At 41.3% G+C, this 20450-nt stretch overlaps 1 protein-coding gene across 2 annotated transcripts in view; it reads left to right on the forward strand.

The window, feature by feature from the left end:
• The window catches only part of LOC115101370 (neuronal migration protein doublecortin-like), a 121852-nt gene that overhangs the window by 96427 nt on the left and 4975 nt on the right, over nucleotides 1-20450 (forward strand). For both annotated transcript variants that reach the window (XM_065004861.1, XM_065004862.1), the window contains exon 7: nucleotides 14819-14961. In XM_065004861.1, the coding sequence (XP_064860933.1) occupies nucleotides 14819-14961 (143 nt within the window). The remainder of the gene's footprint in view (nucleotides 1-14818; nucleotides 14962-20450) is intronic.

The following is a 20450-nucleotide window of genomic DNA, read 5'->3' on the forward strand; positions in this document are numbered from 1 at the left end:
ACCTACTAGACCTGTTATACCTACTAGACCTGTTATACCTACTAGACCTGTTATAACTACTAGACCTGTTATACCTACCAAACATGTTATACCTACCAAACATGTTATACCTACTAGACCTGTTATACCTACCGGACCTGTTATACCTACTAGACCTGTTATACCTACTAGACCTGTTATACCTACCGGACCTGTTATAACTACTAGACCTGTTATACCTACTAGACCTGTTATACCTACTAGACCTGTTATACCTACTGGACCTGTTATAACTACTAGACCTGTTATACCTACTAGACCTGTTATACCTACTAGACCTGTTATACCTACTAGACCTGTTATACCTACCAGACCTGTTATACCTACTAGACCTGTTATACCTACTAGACCTGTTATACCTACCAGACCTTTTATAACTACTAGACCTGTTATAACTACTAGACCTGTTATACCTACTGGACCTGTTATACCTACTGGACCTGTTATACCTACTAGACCTGTTATACCTACTAGACCTGTTATACCTACTGGACCTGTTATACCTACTAGACCTGTTATACCTACTAGACCTGTTATACCTACTGGACCTGTTATACCTACCGGACCTGTTGTACCTACCAAACATGTTATACCTACCAAACATGTTATACCTACTAGACCTGTTATACCTACTAGACCTGTTATACCTACTGGACCTGTTATACCTACTAGACCTGTTATAACTACTAGACCTGTTATACCTACTAGACCTGTTATACCTACTAGACCTGTTATACCTACCAGACCTTTTATAACTACTAGACCTGTTATAACTACTAGACCTGTTATACCTACTGGACCTGTTATACCTACTAGACCTGTTATACCTACTAGACCTGTTATACCTACTGGACCTGTTATACCTACTAGACCTGTTATACCTACTAGACCTGTTATACCTACTAGACCTGTTATACCTACCGGACCTGTTGTACCTACCAAACATGTTATACCTACCAAACATGTTATACCTACTAGACCTGTTATACCTACTAGACCTGTTATACCTACTGGACCTGTTATACCTACTAGACCTGTTATAACTACTAGACCTGTTATACCTACTAGACCTGTTATACCTACTAGACCTGTTATACCTACTGGACCTGTTATACCTACTAGACCTGTTATACCTACTAGACCTGTTATACCTACTAGACCTGTTATACCTACCAGACCTGTTATACCTACTAGACCTGTTATACCTACTAGACCTGTTATACCTACCAGACCTTTATAACTACTAGACCTGTTATAACTACTAGACCTGTTATACCTACTGGACCTGTTATACCTACTAGACCTGTTATACCTACTGGACCTGTTATACTGTATACTAGACCTGTTATACCTACTAGACCTGTTATACCTACTAGACCTGTTATTACCGGACCTACCTACCAAACATGTTATACCTACCAAACATGTTATACCTACTAGACCTGTTATACCTACTAGACCTGTTATACCTACTGGACCTGTTATACCTACTAGACCTGTTATAACTACTAGACCTGTTATACCTACCAAACATGTTATACCTACTGGACCTGTTATACCTACTAGACCTGTTATACCTACTAGACCTGTTATAACTACTGGACCTGTTATACCTACTAGACCTGTTATACCTACTAGACCTGTTATACCTACTAGACCTGTTATACCTACCAAACATGTTATACCTACTAGACCTGTTATACCTACTAGACCTGTTATACCTACTAGACCTGTTATACCTACTAGACCTGTTATACCTACCAAACATGTTATACCTACTAGACCTGTTATACCTACTAGACCTGTTATACCTACTAAACCTGTTATACATTATAGACCTGTTATACCTACTAGACCTGTTATACATTATAGACCTGTTATACCTACCAGACCTGTTATACCTACCAAACATGTTATACCTACTAGACCTGTTATACCTACTAGACCTGTTATACCTACTGGACCTGTTATACCTACTAGACCTGTTATAACTACTAGACCTGTTATACCTACCAAACATGTTATACCTACTAGACCTGTTATACCTACTAGACCTGTTATACCTACTAGACCTGTTATACCTACTAGACCTGTTATAACTACTAGACCTGTTATACCTACCGGACCTGTTATAACTACTAGACCTGTTATACCTACTGGACCTGTTATACCTACCGGACCTGTTATAACTACTAGACCTGTTATACCTACCGGACCTGTTATACCTACCAAACATGTTATACCTACTAGACCTGTTATACCTACTAGACCTGTTATACCTACTGGACCTGTTATACCTACTAGACCTGTTATAACTACTAGACCTGTTACCTACCAAACATGTTATACCTACCGGACCTGTTATAACTACTAGACCTGTTATACCTACTAGACCTGTTATACCTACCAAACATGTTATACCTACTAGACCTGTTATACCTACTAGACCTGTTATACCTACTAGACCTGTTATACCTACTAAACCTGTTATACATTATAGACCTGTTATACATTATAGACCTGTTATACCTACCAGACCTGTTATACCTACCAAACATGTTATACCTACTAGACCTGTTATACCTACTAGACCTGTTATACCTACTTGTTATACCTACTAGACCTGTTATAACTACTAGACCTGTTATACCTACCAAACATGTTATACCTACTAGACCTGTTATACCTACTAGACCTGTTTTACCTACTAGACCTGTTATAACTACTAGACCTGCTATACCTACCGGACCTGTTATAACTACTAGACCTGTTATACCTACTAGACCTGTTATACCTACCGGACCTGTTATAACTACTAGACCTGTTATACCTACCGGACCTGTTATACCTACCAAACATGTTATACCTACTAGACCTGTTATACCTACTAGACCTGTTATACCTACTGGACCTGTTATACCTACTAGACCTGTTATAACTACTAGACCTGTTACCTACCAAACATGTTATACCTACTGGACCTGTTATAACTACTAGACCTGTTATACCTACTGGACCTGTTATACCTACTAGACCTGTTATACCTACTAGACCTGTTATACCTACCGGACCTGTTATACCTACCAAACATGTTATACCTACCAAACATGTTATACCTACTAGACCTGTTATACCTACTAGACCTGTTATACCTACTGGACCTGTTATACCTACTAGACCTGTTATAACTACTAGACCTGTTATACCTACTAGACCTGTTATACCTACTAGACCTGTTATACCTACCAGACCTTTTATAACTACTAGACCTGTTATAACTACTAGACCTGTTATACCTACTGGACCTGTTATACCTACTAGACCTGTTATACCTACTAGACCTGTTATACCTACTGGACCTGTTATACCTACTAGACCTGTTATAACTACTGGACCTGTTATACCTACCGGACCTGTTATAACTACTAGACCTGTTATACCTACTAGACCTGTTATACCTACTAGACCTGTTATACCTACTAGACCTGTTATACCTACCAGACCTGTTATAACTACCGGACCTGTTATACCTACTGGACCTACTAGACCTGTTATACCTACTAGACCTGTTATAACTACGGACCTGTTATACCTACCAGACCTGTTATACCTACTAGACCTGTTATACCTACTAGACCTGTTATACCTACTAGACCTGTTATAACTACTAGACCTGTTATACCTACCAAACATGTTATACCTACCAAACATGTTATACCTACTAGACCTGTTATACCTACCGGACCTGTTATACCTACTAGACCTGTTATACCTACTAGACCTGTTATACCTACCGGACCTGTTATAACTACTAGACCTGTTATACCTACTAGACCTGTTATACCTACTAGACCTGTTATACCTACTGGACCTGTTATAACTACTAGACCTGTTATACCTACTAGACCTGTTATACCTACTAGACCTGTTATACCTACTAGACCTGTTATACCTACCAGACCTGTTATACCTACTAGACCTGTTATACCTACTAGACCTGTTATACCTACCAGACCTTTTATAACTACTAGACCTGTTATAACTACTAGACCTGTTAGACCTGTTATACCTACTGGACCTGTTATACCTACTAGACCTGTTATACCTACTAGACCTGTTATACCTACTGGACCTGTTATACCTACTAGACCTGTTATACCTACTAGACCTGTTATACCTACTGGACCTGTTATACCTACCGGACCTGTTGTACCTACCAAACATGTTATACCTACCAAACATGTTATACCTACTAGACCTGTTATACCTACTAGACCTGTTATACCTACTGGACCTGTTATACCTACTAGACCTGTTATAACTACTAGACCTGTTATACCTACTAGACCTGTTATACCTACTAGACCTGTTATACCTACCAGACCTTTTATAACTACTAGACCTGTTATAACTACTAGACCTGTTATACCTACTGGACCTGTTATACCTACTAGACCTGTTATACCTACTAGACCTGTTATACCTACTGGACCTGTTATACCTACTAGACCTGTTATACCTACTAGACCTGTTATACCTACTAGACCTGTTATACCTACCGGACCTGTTGTACCTACCAAACATGTTATACCTACCAAACATGTTATACCTACTAGACCTGTTATACCTACTAGACCTGTTATACCTACTGGACCTGTTATACCTACTAGACCTGTTATAACTACTAGACCTGTTATACCTACTAGACCTGTTATACCTACTAGACCTGTTATACCTACTGGACCTGTTATACCTACTAGACCTGTTATACCTACTAGACCTGTTATACCTACTAGACCTGTTATACCTACCAGACCTGTTATACCTACTAGACCTGTTATACCTACTAGACCTGTTATACCTACCAGACCTTTTATAACTACTAGACCTGTTATAACTACTAGACCTGTTATACCTACTGGACCTGTTATACCTACTAGACCTGTTATACCTACTAGACCTGTTATACCTACTAGACCTGTTATACCTACTGTTATACCTACTAGACCTGTTATAACGGACCTGTTGTACCTACCAAACATGTTATACCTACCAAACATGTTATACCTACTAGACCTGTTATACCTACTAGACCTGTTATACCTACTGGACCTGTTATACCTACTAGACCTGTTATAACTACTAGACCTGTTATACCTACCAAACATGTTATACCTACTGGACCTGTTATACCTACTAGACCTGTTATACCTACTAGACCTGTTATAACTACTGGACCTGTTATACCTACCGGACCTGTTATAACTACTAGACCTGTTATACCTACTGGACCTGTTATACCTACTGGACCTGTTATACCTACTAGACCTGTTATACCTACCAGACCTGTTATACCTACCAAACATGTTATATCTACCAAACATGTTATACCTACTAGACCTGTTATACCTACCGGACCTGTTATACCTACTAGACCTGTTATACCTACCGGACCTGTTATAACTACTAGTCCTGTTATACCTACTAGACCTGTTATACCTACTAGACCTGTTATACCTACTAGACCTGTTATACCTACTGGACCTGTTATACCTACTAGACCTGTTATAACTACTAGACCTGTTATACCTACTAGACCTGTTATACCTACTAGACCTGTTATACCTACTGGACCTGTTATACCTACTAGACCTGTTATACCTACTAGACCTGTTATACCTACTGGACCTGTTATACCTACCGGACCTGTTATACCTACCGGACCTGTTATAACTACCGGACCTGTTATAACTACCGGACCTGTTATACCTACTAGACATGTTATAACTACCGGACCTGTTATACCTACTGGACCTACTAGACCTGTTATACCTACTAGACCTGTTATACCTACCAGACCTGTTATACCTACTAGACCTGTTATACCTACTAGACCTGTTATACCTACCAGACCTGTTATAACTACTAGACCTGTTATAACTACTAGACCTGTTATACCTACTAGACCTGTTATACCTACTGGACCTGTTATACCTACTGGACCTGTTATACCTACTGGACCTGTTATACCTACTAGACCTGTTATAACTACTAGACATGTTATACCTACTAGACCTGTTATACCTACTAGACCTGTTATACCTACTAGACCTGTTATAACTACTAGACCTGTTATACCTACTGGACCTGTTATACCTACCGGACCTGTTATAACTACTAGACCTGTTATACCTACTAGACCTGTTATAACTACTAGACCTGTTATACCTACTAGACCTGTTATACCTACTAGACCTGTTATACCTACTAGACCTGTTATACCTACTGGACCTGTTATAACTACTAGACCTGTTATACCTACTAGACCTGTTATACCTACTGGACCTGTTATACCTACCGGACCTGTTATACCTTCCGGACCTGTTATAACTACTGGACCTGTTATACCTACTAGACCTGTTATACCTACTAGACCTGTTATAACTACCGGACCTGTTATACCTACTGGACCTACTAGACCTGTTATACCTACTAGACCTGTTATAACTACCGGACCTGTTATACCTACTCGACCTAATAGACCTGTTATACCTACTAGACCTGTTATACCTACCAGACCTGTTATACCTACTAGACCTGTTATACCTACTAGACCTGTTATACCTACCAGACCTGTTATAACTACTAGACCTGTTATAACTACTAGACCTGTTATACCTACTGGACCTGTTATACCTACTAGACCTGTTATACCTACTAGACCTGTTATACCTACTAGACCTGTTATACCTACCAGACCTGTTATAACTACTAGACCTGTTATAACTACTAGACCTGTTATACCTACTGGACCTGTTATACCTACTAGACCTGTTATACCTACTAGACCTGTTATACCTACTGGACCTGTTATACCTACTAGACCTGTTATACCTACTAGACCTGTTATACCTACTAGACCTGTTATACCTACCGGACCTGTTATACCTACCAAACATGTTATACCTACCAGACCTGTTATACCTACCAGACCTGTTATACCTACTAGACCTGTTATACCTACTAGACCTGTTATACCTACCAGACCTGTTATAACTACTAGACCTGTTATACCTACTAGACCTGTTATACCTACTAGACCTGTTATAACTACCGGACCTGTTATACCTACTGGACCTACTAGACCTGTTATACCTACTAGACCTGTTATAACTACCGGACCTGTTATACCTACTGGACCTACTAGACCTGTTATACCTACTAGACCTGTTATACCTACCAGACCTGTTATACCTACTAGACCTGTTATACCTACTAGACCTGTTATACCTACCAGAACTGTTATAACTACTAGACCTGTTATAACTACTAGACCTGTTATAACTACTAGACCTGTTATACCTACTGGACCTGTTATACCTACTAGACCTGTTATACCTACTAGACCTGTTATACCTACTGGACCTGTTATAACTACTAGACCTGTTATACCTACTAGACCTGTTATACCTACTGGACCTGTTATACCTACCGGACCTGTTATACCTTCCGGACCTGTTATAACTACTGGACCTGTTATACCTACTAGACCTGTTATACCTACTAGACCTGTTATAACTACCGGACCTGTTATACCTACTGGACCTACTAGACCTGTTATACCTACTAGACCTGTTATAACTACCGGACCTGTTATACCTACTGGACCTAATAGACCTGTTATACCTACTAGACATGTTATACCTACCAGACCTGTTATACCTACTAGACCTGTTATACCTACTAGACCTGTTATACCTACCAGACCTGTTATAACTACTAGACCTGTTATACTAGACTACCTACTGGACCTGTTATACCTACTAGACCTGTTATACCTACTAGACCTGTTATACCTACTAGACCTGTTATACCTACCAGACCTGTTATAACTACTAGACCTGTTATAACTACTAGACCTGTTATACCTACTGGACCTGTTATACCTACTAGACCTGTTATACCTACTAGACCTGTTATACCTACTGGACCTGTTATACCTACTAGACCTGTTATACCTACTAGACCTGTTATACCTACTAGACCTGTTATACCTACCGGACCTGTTATACCTACCAAACATGTTATACCTACCAGACCTGTTATACCTACCAGACCTGTTATACCTACTAGACCTGTTATACCTACTAGACCTGTTATACCTACCAGACCTGTTATAACTACTAGACCTGTTATACCTACTAGACCTGTTATACCTACTAGACCTGTTATAACTACCGGACCTGTTATACCTACTGGACCTACTAGACCTGTTATACCTACTAGACCTGTTATAACTACCGGACCTGTTATACCTACTGGACCTACTAGACCTGTTATACCTACTAGACCTGTTATACCTACCAGACCTGTTATACCTACTAGACCTGTTATACCTACTAGACCTGTTATACCTACCAGAACTGTTATAACTACTAGACCTGTTATAACTACTAGACCTGTTATAACTACTAGACCTGTTATACCTACTGGACCTGTTATACCTACTAGACCTGTTATACCTACTAGACCTGTTATACCTACTAGACCTGTTATACCTACCGGACCTGTTATACCTACCAAACATGTTATACCTACTAGACCTGTTATACCTACCAGACCTGTTATACCTACCAGACCTGTTATACCTACTAGACCTGTTATACCTACTAGACCTGTTATACCTACCAGACCTGTTATAACTACTAGACCTGTTATACCTACTAGACCTGTTATACCTACTAGACCTGTTATAACTACCGGACCTGTTATACCTACTGGACCTACTAGACCTGTTATACCTACTAGACCTGTTATAACTACCGGACCTGTTATACCTACTGGACCTACTAGACCTGTTATACCTACTAGACCTGTTATACCTACCAGACCTGTTATACCTACTAGACCTGTTATACCTACTAGACCTGTTATACCTACCAGAACTGTTATAACTACTAGACCTGTTATAACTACTAGACCTGTTATACCTACTGGACCTGTTATACGTTCTAGACCTGTTATACCTACTAGACCTGTTATACCTACTGGACCTGTTATACCTACTAGACCTGTTATACCTACTAGACCTGTTATACCTACCGGACCTGTTATACCTACCAAACATGTTATACCTACTAGACCTGTTATACCTACCAGACCTGTTATACCTACCAGACCTGTTATACCTACTAGACCTGTTATACCTACTAGACCTGTTATACCTACCGGACCTGTTATAACTACTAGACCTGTTATACCTACTAGACCTGTTATAACTACTAGACCTGTTATACCTACTAGACCTGTTATACCTACTAGACCTGTTATACCTACTAGACCTGTTATACCTACTGGACCTGTTATAACTACTAGACCTGTTATACCTACTAGACCTGTTATACCTACTGGACCTGTTATACCTACCGGACCTGTTATACCTACCGGACCTGTTATAACTACTGGACCTGTTATACCTACTAGACCTGTTATACCTACTAGACCTGTTATAACTACCGGACCTGTTATACCTACTGGACCTACTAGACCTGTTATACCTACTAGACCTGTTATAACTACCGGACCTGTTATACCTACTGGACCTACTAGACCTGTTATACCTACTAGACCTGTTATACCTACTAGACCTGTTATACCTACTAGACCTGTTATACCTACCAGACCTGTTATAACTACTAGACCTGTTATAACTACTAGACCTGTTATACCTACTGGACCTGTTATACCTACTAGACCTGTTATACCTACTAGACCTGTTATACCTACTGGACCTGTTATACCTACTGGACCTGTTATACCTACTAGACCTGTTATACCTACTAGACCTGTTATACCTACTGGACCTGTTATACCTACCAAACATGTTATACCTACTAGACCTGTTATACCTACCATACCTGTTATACCTACCAGACCTGTTATACCTACTAGACCTGTTATACCTACTAGACCTGTTATACCTACCAGACCTGTTATAACTACTAGACCTGTTATACCTACTAGACCTGTTATACCTACTAGACCTGTTATACCTACTAGACCTGTTATACCTACTGGACCTGTTATACCTACTAGACCTGTTATAACTACTAGACCTGTTACCTACCAAACATGTTATACCTACTGGACCTGTTATAACTACTAGACCTGTTATACCTACCAGACCTGTTATACCTACCAGACCTGTTATACCTACTAGACCTGTTATACCTACTAGACCTGTTATACCTACCAGACCTGTTATAACTACTAGACCTGTTATACCTACTAGACCTGTTATACCTACTAGACCTGTTATAACTACCGGACCTGTTATACCTACTGGACCTACTAGACCTGTTATACCTACTAGACCTGTTATAACTACCGGACCTGTTATACCTACTGGACCTACTAGACCTGTTATACCTACTAGACCTGTTATACCTACTGGACCTACTAGACCTGTTATACCTACTAGACCTGTTATAACTACCGGACCTGTTATACCTACTGGACCTACTAGACCTGTTATACCTACTAGACCTGTTATACCTACTGGACCTACTAGACCTGTTATACCTACTAGACCTGTTATAACTACCGGACCTGTTATACCTACTGGACCTACTAGACCTGTTATACCTACTAGACCTGTTATACCTACCAGACCTGTTATACCTACTAGACCTGTTATACCTACCGGACCTGTTATAACTACTAGACCTGTTATACCTACTAGACCTGTTATAACTACTAGACCTGTTATACCTACTAGACCTGTTATACCTACTAGACCTGTTATACCTACTAGACCTGTTATACCTACTGGACCTGTTATAACTACTAGACCTGTTATACCTACTAGACCTGTTATACCTACTGGACCTGTTATACCTACCGGACCTGTTATACCTACCGGACCTGTTATAACTACTGGACCTGTTATACCTACTAGACCTGTTATACCTACTAGACCTGTTATAACTACCGGACCTGTTATACCTACTGGACCTACTAGACCTGTTATACCTACTAGACCTGTTATAACTACCGGACCTGTTATACCTACTGGACCTACTAGACCTGTTATACCTACTAGACCTGTTATACCTACCAGACCTGTTATACCTACTAGACCTGTTATACCTACTAGACCTGTTATACCTACCAGACCTGTTATAACTACTAGACCTGTTATAACTACTAGACCTGTTATACCTACTGGACCTGTTATACCTACTAGACCTGTTATACCTACTAGACCTGTTATACCTACTGGACCTGTTATACCTACTGGACCTGTTATACCTACTAGACCTGTTATACCTACTAGACCTGTTATACCTACTGGACCTGTTATACCTACCAAACATGTTATACCTACTAGACCTGTTATACCTACCATACCTGTTATACCTACCAGACCTGTTATACCTGTTATACCTACTAGACCTGTTATACCTACCAGACCTGTTATAACTACTAGACCTGTTATACCTACTAGACCTGTTATACCTACTAGACCTGTTATAACTACCGGACCTGTTATACCTACTGGACCTACTAGACCTGTTATACCTACTAGACCTGTTATAACTACCGGACCTGTTATACCCACTGGACCTACTAGACCTGTTATACCTACTAGACCTGTTATACCTACTATACCTGTTATACCTACCAGACCTGTTATAACTACTAGACCTGTTATAACTACTAGACCTGTTATACCTACTGGACCTGTTATACCTACTAGACCTGTTATACCTACTAGACCTGTTATACCTACTGGACCTGTTATACCTACTAGACCTGTTATACCTACTAGACCTGTTATACCTACCGGACCTGTTATACCTACCAAACATGTTATACCTACTAGACCTGTTATACCTACCAGACCTGTTATACCTACCAGACCTGTTATACCTACTAGACCTGTTATACCTACTAGACCTGTTATACCTACCGGACCTGTTATAACTACCGGACCTGTTATACCTACTGGACCTACTAGACCTGTTATACCTACTAGACCTGTTATAACTACCGGACCTGTTATACCTACTGGACCTACTAGACCTGTTATACCTACTAGACCTGTTATACCTACTAGACCTGTTATACCTACTAGACCTGTTATACCTACTGGACCTGTTATACCTACTAGACCTGTTATACCTACTAGACCTGTTATACCTACTAGACCTGTTATACCTACCGGACCTGTTATACTTACCAAACATGTTATACCTACTAGACCTGTTATACCTACCAGACCTGTTATACCTACCAGACCTGTTATACCTACTAGACCTGTTATACCTACCAGACCTGTTATAACTACTAGACCTGTTATACCTACTAGACCTGTTATACCTACTAGACCTGTTATACCTACTGGACCTGTTATACCTACTAGACCTGTTATACCTACTAGACCTGTTATACCTACTCATCATATGGTCAGTGTGTTCACTAGACAGGTGAAAGGTTGATGACACAAGATGGCACCATTATTTACTTTTTTCTCACACCAATTCATCCAGTGAGGTGCACACATAGGCTAATATATTAACACACCATTAAGGTGCTATCCTAGCTGACGTGTCACGCCGACTGATTGGTTTAGTGTCGCATGCCCCCTGGTCTTGTCACTACACAGTGAGGTGCACACATAGGCTAAGATATTAACACACCATTAAGGTGCTATCCTAGCTGACGTGTCACGCCGACTGATTGGTTTATTGTCGCATGCCCCCTGGTCTTGTCACTGCACAGTCAGGTGCACACATAGGCTAAGATATTAACACACCATTAAGGTGCTATCCTAGCCTACGTGTCACGCCGACTGATTGGTTTAGTGTCGCATGCCCCCTGGTCTTGTCACTACACAGTGAGGTGCACACATAGGCTAAGATATTAACACACCATTAAGGTGCTATCCTAGCCTACGTGTCACGCCGACTGATTGGTTTAGTGTCGCATGCCCCCTGGTCTTGTCACTACACAGTGAGGTGCACACATAGGCTAAGATATTAACACACCATTAAGGTGCTATCCTAGCTGACGTGTCACGCCGACTGATTGGGTTAGTGTCGCATGCCCCCTGGTCTTGTCACTACACAGTGAGGTGCTTGCTCAGACTGAACTCACTGATCAAATTTTATCCAAATTTGTGCACCTCCATTAAGTATGTTGTGTTTCGTTTAATATTTCAGTGTGTACCGGTGGGGCCCAGGCTTGTAAAGGCAGCAGATGGACAGCCAAGTGGCTAGTCCTTCTAATTTGTCCAAGGTTAAACAGCCTCTTTATTGTGATGAGGGTAGAGTGGCTCCCGGGTGGGTGGAATCAGGATGGGTGGGGGGACACATAGGGTAGAGACAGGGGTAGAGGGTACCAGTGGTGGCCTGTTTAATTTGATCTGATGCAGCCGCATCATGAGCAGGAAAACAATAAGGCAAATGTCCTAATGAAAACGATTTTTACAGCCTCCACAGAGGCCCCAATTTTACACTGCAGTCACAAATGATCAAAATAGTTTGGTTTTAAAGGACATCATCACACTGTTTTATATTTGGTATTACATTGTGTTGGCTTGGTCTGAAAATATTTATTGTATATTGATTATATGTTTATCATGGTGGTAGTAAACGTAATCCTGACTGCCAGCATGCTTGCTCCCTCTTATGTACCTTCCCAATATTAACCCTACTTACTCCCTCCTCCAATGGTGGTTTGGGTTTTACTCTTTTGTTCACGCTTTTGTTTGTTATTTTAGTTTTGTTGCAGATTTGTGTTATTTTTCTTCATTTGAAATAAAATCCAGGTTTTCTGTGATGTACCCCTGCTTCTCTCCATAACACCCTGCCCTTGTTGTTTTATTCAATTTATATTTAAAGCCTGGAATCAGACTAAAAGTTCATCTCCTGGCCATTATACTGCTTTACATCATATACACCCATAGACAAATCTTCTGAAATAGGCATGGACTAGAATACTCCATATCGTCATTGCCTTCCCAACCTAGTTCTGTCTATACTGCTTTCATATCATTCATTCTTAGCTTTTTAGTTCTGGTTTTAGTTAAATAGACATTTTTGATCTGGATGAAGATATGAACGTTATGGAATTGAAGTTGGCTTCATCTGCAAAGCTCTGCTCTTGTGCTACTGTACCTGTTACCAATTCATTCTGGAAGAGAGAGTGGCCATCTGTTTTAGTCTTTCCTTCGGGATTCAGTTTTGCTCTTTTAAAATGTCTTACTCCACAAACTACGACATCACACCACTCTGATGTAAACACTGTCTAGGCCAGGGGTATCTTAGCAACCTGAAAGGGCTGTAGAGTAATGGCCAAATGTACCCGGCAGAGAGGAACAAACAGGGACCCAGTCAGTCAGCCGCCCAGAGAGACTCTGTCCACAGCCAAGTGAGGGTCAAGCACTCAATGAATCAATCAAATGTATTGTATAAAGTCCTTTTTACATCAGCAGTTGTCATAAAGTGCTATACAGATACTCAGCTTAAAACTCCACAGAGCAAGCAATGCAGATGTAGAAGCATAGTGGCTTGGAAAAACGCCCTAGAAAGCGAGGAATCTAGGAAAAAACCCAGAGAGGAACCGGGCTCTGAGGAGTGGCCAGACCTCTCCTGGCTGTGACAGACATTACTCCTGGCATACAGGTCTTACACAATCTAATTCACTGGTCTCTCTCTTTTTCTCTTATTCTCTCTCTTTACACCTTTTCTTTCTCACTCCGTCTGGGTTCTCACAGCCAACGGGACGGGCTCCAGCAGCCAGCTCTCTACCCCAATTTCCAAGCAGTCCCCCACCTCCACCCCCAACAGCCCAGGCATCCACCGCAAGCAGTCCCCCACCTCCACCCCCAACAGCCCAGGCATCCACCGCAAGCAGAAGGTACCCCATTTTCTCCACTACCTATCCCTCCCTCTCTTTCCCTGTTCTCCCTCATACTGCCTTCTCTCTTCATCTCTCTCATACTTCACCTACAAGCCCATAGCTCAGCTCAGAACTCATTGAACAGGATCTGTCCCCTAGCTCAGGCGTTTTCAAACGAGGATCCACGGTGTCCGCTGAAGTACTCAGGGGGTCCGCAAAGTAGTGTGACACAGACAACAACACAGAGTTACACATGGAGTAAACAATAAACAAGCCAATAACACAATAAACAAATCAATGACACAGTAGAAAAAATAAAGTCTATATACAGTGTGTGCAAAAGGCATGAGGAGGTAGGCAATAAATAGGCCATAGGAGCGAACAGTTACAATTTAGCAGATTAACACTGGAGTGATAAATGAGCAGATGATGATGTGCAAGTAAAGATACTGGTGTGCAAAAGAGCAGAAAAGTAAGGTAGATGGATTGGGTGGGCTATTTACAGATGGACTATGTACAGCTGCAGCGACTGGTTAGCTGCTCAGATAGTTGATGTTTAAAGTTGGTGAGGGAAATAAAAGTCTCCAACGATTTTTGCAATTCGTTCCAGTCACTGGCAGCAGAGAACCGGAAGGAAAGGCGGTCAAAGGAGATGTTGGCTTTAGGGATGATCAGTGAGATATAGCAGCTGGAACGTGTGCTACGGGTGGGTGTTGTTATCATGACCAGTGAACTGAGATAAGGCGGAGCTTTACCTAGCATAGACTTATAGATGACCTGGAGCCAGTCGGTCTGGTGACGAATGTGTAGCGAGGGCCAGCCGACTAGAGCATACAGGTCGCAGTGGTAGGTGGTATAATTTGATTTGGTAACAAAAGGGATGGCACTGTGATAGACTGCATCCAGTTTGCTGAGTAGAGTGTTGGAAGCTATTTTGTAGATGACATCCCCGAAGTCGAGGATCGGTAGGATAGTCAGTTTTACTAGGGTAAGTTTGGTGGCGTGAGTGAAGGAGGCTTTGTTGCGAAATAGAAAAGCATGCATTTGGTTTTACTAGCGTTTAAGAGCAGTTGGAGGCCATGGAAGGAGTGATGTATGACATTGAAGCTTGTTTGGAGGTTAGTTAGCACAGTGTCCAAGGAAGGGCCAGATGTATACGGAATGGTGTCGTCTGCGTAGAGGTGGATCAGGGAATCGCCCGCAGCAAGAGCGACATCATTGATATATACAGAGAAGAGAGTCAGCCCGAGAATTGAACCCTGTAGTACCCCGATAGAACCCCATAGCTATCTAGCATTAGTGCAATGACAGGAAGTCTACAGGAACAGTTAGCATGCTAGCTGTTTTTGTTCATCCGACTCTAGGGCAGTAGATAAATGACTATCTTGAACTACCCATTTAATATGGAGGAAATTACAGTCATTGGAGCCAATTACAGTTTTTTTTCTGTATAGAAAATTCTTTGTCTTAGTCTAAGTGGGCAATTTTCAGGATCGAAGAGTGTCAACTTAAATGACCAAAACCAGATCGAAGAATAATTAATACCATCTTTGAGAACTAACAATCAAATTAAAGCTAGACACTAGCTAGGTTTCCACTCAATTGGCGACAGGTCTTGATGTGAATGTTCTAAAATCCGCATAAAGAAAATATACACCAGCAGTGGTGAGTTTCCACCAAACAGACTTTTTGCAGATAGAAATCAGAGTGTGATGACGTAGTGCACACACAGTACTTTTTCATGTACAAAATACATGTCACAAACTGTTGCTTTAAATAGCAAATGTGTCTACTCTGTTCTTGGGGCTTTAGCAAATGGCTTGCAGATACAGTGTGGGTAGGGTGTGCCATGCCGGTATGCTTGTCTACATGATGAGATTATTATGGCAAATATTTGTATTTGTTAAACGGCAGTCAAGCATCGATCATCATGTCACCAATCAGACCCTTGATATTTATTGGAAAAGATAATTAAGATTACTGTGCACTTTCCCCACCCTGTGAAGTTTATCATAAGTTATTTAATCTGGAGCCTAATAAACTGCATTGTTTCCAGAGTCGTAGTGGGAGGACTAGGGCTGTTGCGGTGACCGTATTACCGCGGTCACGAGTCATGAAGGCAGTCAAATTCCACATGACCATTTAGTCACGGAAATTAGTCTTCTCCAAGCTTTGATGCTGGTCATTAGTAACCTACCAAACTGTCTAACTGCCTGGTACTCAGCACTTTATTATTTATCTGTTGCCCCTCTAATCACTCTGACATCGATGCAAATGTAATCAAACACTTCATGAGAGCCCATGAGCAACATTTCTATAGTCTATGCAATTATGGGAGAAAACAGAGTGATGGCCTCTAATAAAAAGAGGAGGATCCCATCAGCTTTCTATAGGCTAGGCCTAGTATATTTATCTCTCAACTTTCCTGAAATTAAGCACATTGCTTATATTTACCACAGGAGTGTAATGTAGACGCTAGGAGTAGGGAAGCACGTGTAGGTGGTGAGTTTAATAATAAACGGAACAGAGAACAATATAACAAACACGAGTTTCAAACATGAAAGACACAGTTCCATTCCTCAGACAGTATTTACTAAGGGAGTGACAGATTTAGGTGAGGTAATCAGTGAAGTGATGGAGTCCAGGTGTGCCTAATGATGAATGTCTGGACTGGTGGTTAGTAAACCGGCGACGTTGAACGCCGGAGGGAAGGAGCTGGAGTAGACGTGACAAGGAGTATAGACTACCTGGCTGGCATGAAAATAAACCATTCGGGAAAAGCATCCTCCATTTGCTATTTAAGTGCATAGATGACATGTATTTTTTCCCCTGCCCCTGTTTTGATACAGGTGCATGATAATGGTCCATTCTAAATCAAAACTAATTTCATACATGCAGTACCAGTCAAACGTTTGGACACACCTACTCATTCAAGGGTTTTTCTTTACTTGTACTATTTTCTACATTGTAGAATAATAATGAAGACATCAAAACTATGAAATAACACAAATGGAATCATGTATTAACCAAAAAAGTGTTAAACAAATCAAAATATATTTTAGATTTGAGATTTTTCAAAGTAGCCACCTTTTGCCTTGATGACAGCTTTGTACACTCTTGGCATTCTCTCAACCAATAAACATGAGCAATTAATATTAGACTGGTGGAAGTCTGTCCTTTGGTCTGATGAGTCCAAATTTGAGATCCTTGGTTCCAACTGCAGTGTCTTTGTGAGATGATCTCCGCATGTGTGGTTCCCACCATGAAGCATGGAGGTGTGATGGTGACACTGTCTGTGATTTATATAGAATTCAAGGCACACTAACCAGTATGGCTACCAGGGCGTTCTGCAGCGATACACCATCCCATCTGGTTTGCGCTTAGTAGGACTATCATTTGTTTTTCAACAGGACAATGACCCAACACACCTCTAGGCTGTGTAAGGGCTATTTGACCAAGAAGGAGAGTGATGGAGTGCTGTATCAGATGACCCCGCCTCCACAATCACCCGACCTCAACCCAATTGAGGTGGTTTGGGATGAGTTGGACCGCAGAAGGAAGGAAAAACAGCCAACTAGTGCCCCTCATATGTGGGAACTCCTTCAAGACTGTTGGAAAAGCATTCCTCATGAAGCTGGTTGAGAGAATGCTAAGAGTGTACAAAGCTGTCATCAAGGCAAAGGGTGGCTACTGTGAAGAATATAAAATATAAAACAGAAATATCTTATTTACATAAGTGTTCAGACCCTTTGCTATGAGACTGGAAATTGAGCTCAGGTGCATCCTGTTTCCATTGATCATCCTTGAGATGTTACTACAACTTGAAGTACACCTGTAGTAAATTCAATTGATTGGACATGATTTGGAAAGGCACACATGTCACACCCTGACCTAAGAGATCCTTTAAATGTTTTATGTGGTAGGTCAGGATGTGACTACGGTGGGAAATCTATGTTTATATTTCTTTGTTGGCCGAGTATGGTTCCCAATCAGAGGCAGCTGTCTATCGTTGTCTCTGATTGGGGATCATATTTAGGCAGCCCTTTTTCCCACCTTCAGTTGTGGGATCTTGTCTTTGTGTGTTGCATGTGTTGCACTCCTAGCTTTACATTCGTTGAGTTGTTTGTTTTTTGGTGGAACATTTAAAATTAAAGAAAATATACGCCTACCACGTTGCACCTTGGGCTTCATTTAACGACGGACGTTACAACACACCTGTCTATATAAGGTCCCACAGTTGACAGTGCATGTCAGAGCAGAAACCAAGCCATGAGGTTGAAGGAATTGTCCGTAGCGCTCCTGGACAGGATTCTTTCGAAGCACAGATCTTGGGAAGGGTTCCAAAAAAATGTCTGCAGTATTGAAGGTCCCCAAGAACACTGTGGACACCAGAACACCAGCCAAACTAAGCATTTGGGGGAGAAGGGCATTGGTCAGGGAGGTGACCAAGAATCCGATGGTCACTCTGACAGAGTTTGAGTTCCTCTATGGAGATGAGAGAACAACAATCTCTGCAGAACTCCACCAGTCAGGCCTTTATGGTAGAGTGGCCAGACTGATGCCACTCCTCCGTAAAAGGCACATGACAGCCTGCTTGGAGTTTGCCAAAAGGCACCTAAAGACTCTCAGACCATGAGAAACAAGATTCTCTGGTCTGATGAAACCAAGATTGAACTCATTGGCCTGAATGCCAAGCATCACGTCTGGAGGAAACCTGGCACAATCCCTACGGTGAAGCATGGTGGTGGCAGCATCAAGCTGTGGGGATGATTTTCAGTGGCAGGGACTGGGAGACAAGTCAGGATTGAGGGAAAGATGAATGGAGAAAAGTACAGAGAGATCCTTGATGAAAACCTGCTCCAGAGCGCTCATGACCTCAGATTAGGGCAAAGGTTCACCTTCCAACAGGACAACGACATTAAGCACACAGCCAAGACAACGCATGAGTGGTTTTGGGACAGGTCCTTGAGTGTCCCAGCCAGTGCCCGGACTTGAACCTGATTGAACATCTCTAGAGAGACCTGAAAATAGCTGTGCAGCGACGCTCCCCATCCAACCTGACAGGGCTTGAGAAGATCTGCAGAGAAGAATGGGAGAAACTCCTCAAATACAGGTGTGCCAAGCTTGTAGGTTAATACCCAAGAATACTCAAGAAGACTCGAGGCTGTAACTGCCAAAGGTGCTTTAACAAAGTACTTAATAAAGGGTATTTTTTATATATTTTTTTACATTTTTTTTTTTTTTGTGTGACTTTTTTCTTGCACAAAAAAACTGTTTTTGGGATATTGTGTGTAGATTGGTGGGGGGGGGGATTATTTAATCCATTTTAGAATAAGGTTGTAATGAAACAAAATTTGGAAAAAGTCAAGGGGTCTGAATACTTTCTGAATGCACTGTATCTGCGATATTAAAGCTAAACATGTATAATAATAGTTAGTCACAAAATTGTACCGACCGTTCCTGTTTCCATCACAACTCTCGTTATTTTTTTCCTTACGGTATGACTT

The sequence above is a fragment of the Oncorhynchus nerka genome, linkage group LG19 (genome assembly GCF_034236695.1).
Source record: "Oncorhynchus nerka isolate Pitt River linkage group LG19, Oner_Uvic_2.0, whole genome shotgun sequence".
NCBI lineage: Eukaryota > Metazoa > Chordata > Actinopteri > Salmoniformes > Salmonidae > Oncorhynchus > Oncorhynchus nerka.